The 1,049-nt window shown below is 45.9% G+C and overlaps 1 protein-coding gene across 1 annotated transcript in view; it reads left to right on the forward strand.

The window, feature by feature from the left end:
- Positions 1 to 650: 650 nt before the first annotated feature.
- The window catches only part of ASPA (aspartoacylase), a gene marked incomplete at its 3' end in the record, with an annotated part of 12,692 nt that continues 12,293 nt past the window's right edge, over positions 651 to 1,049 (forward strand). Inside the window, exon 1 of the mRNA XM_015826298.1 lies at positions 651 to 889. Coding sequence (XP_015681784.1) covers positions 651 to 889 — 239 coding nt within the window. The remainder of the gene's footprint in view (positions 890 to 1,049) is intronic.

Raw genomic sequence — 1,049 nt, forward strand, 5'->3', positions numbered from 1 at the left:
TTTATTATTATTATTATAATCAAGGAGAGAAGCAACCTAGAACTAAGGAGAAATTTCCTGACTGTTAGAACAATTAACCAGTGGAACAACCTGCCACCAGAAGTGGTGAATGCTCCAACACTGGATGTTTTTAAGAAGAGACTGGACAGCCATTTGTCTGAAACGGTGTAGGGTTTCCTGGCTGAGCAGGGGGGTTGGACTAGATGACCTCCAAGGTCCCTTCCAACTTTATTATATTATACTTAATGACTGCCTTGTTTAACCCATGGAAATTCTGCTCGTAAACTGAGGCCTGCTTCTCATTCTTTTAGCTGCGCCGTCTTTTCAGCTCCCTGATATTATTTGCATCCGAACTCCTGAAATAAAACGGGGAAGATTTTTCTTTCCTCCTGGAGTCTAAAGGGGAAGAAAGAAAAAAAAAAAAAGCAAAACCTCCAGTTGCTTCTCTCCAAGTTTGCTTCGAGACGTAACTCTCCAAATATAGCAAGAGGGTGTGGCGTAAAAACTCTACGAGCTGAAAAGAGTTGTTTAGTTTTTCACTTCCCGGCCCCCGTCCGGGCAGACCAAAGTCCTCTAGCCGTGAAAATGTCTTTTTTTCTTTGAATAATTTCCTGCCTGGGCTTCTGGGCTGGTGGCAGCCGACCAGCGGGATGAATCCCGGCCAAATTCTGCAAGATGCCCCCGTCCGAAAAATTGCCATCTTTGGCGGCACGCACGGCAATGAGCTGTCCGGGGTGTTCCTGGTCAAATCCTGGCTGGAAGACGGAGCAGAGATTGAAAGAGCCGGGGTGCAGGTACGGCCTTTCCTGGCCAACCCACGAGCTGTGGAAAAATGCTGCCGATATATAGACTGTGACCTGAACCGGGTGTTTGATTCCGAAAGTCTCGGGTAAGCTTCAAGTGGAGTGGTTGTGTGAATGCATTGGGTGCAAGGGTCAAGCAAGAACATCCGATGTTAGGTGTTGCCTTGGGTTGAGTTTAGCTATGCTGGAATGTCTTTATTTACTATTGATTTAATATATTTTGTCTGTCTGTCTTTCTGTCTGTCT

This window comes from Protobothrops mucrosquamatus, unplaced genomic scaffold (assembly GCF_001527695.2).
Source record: "Protobothrops mucrosquamatus isolate PMUCROS unplaced genomic scaffold, P.Mucros_1.0 scaffold3045, whole genome shotgun sequence".
Lineage (NCBI taxonomy): Eukaryota > Metazoa > Chordata > Lepidosauria > Squamata > Viperidae > Protobothrops > Protobothrops mucrosquamatus.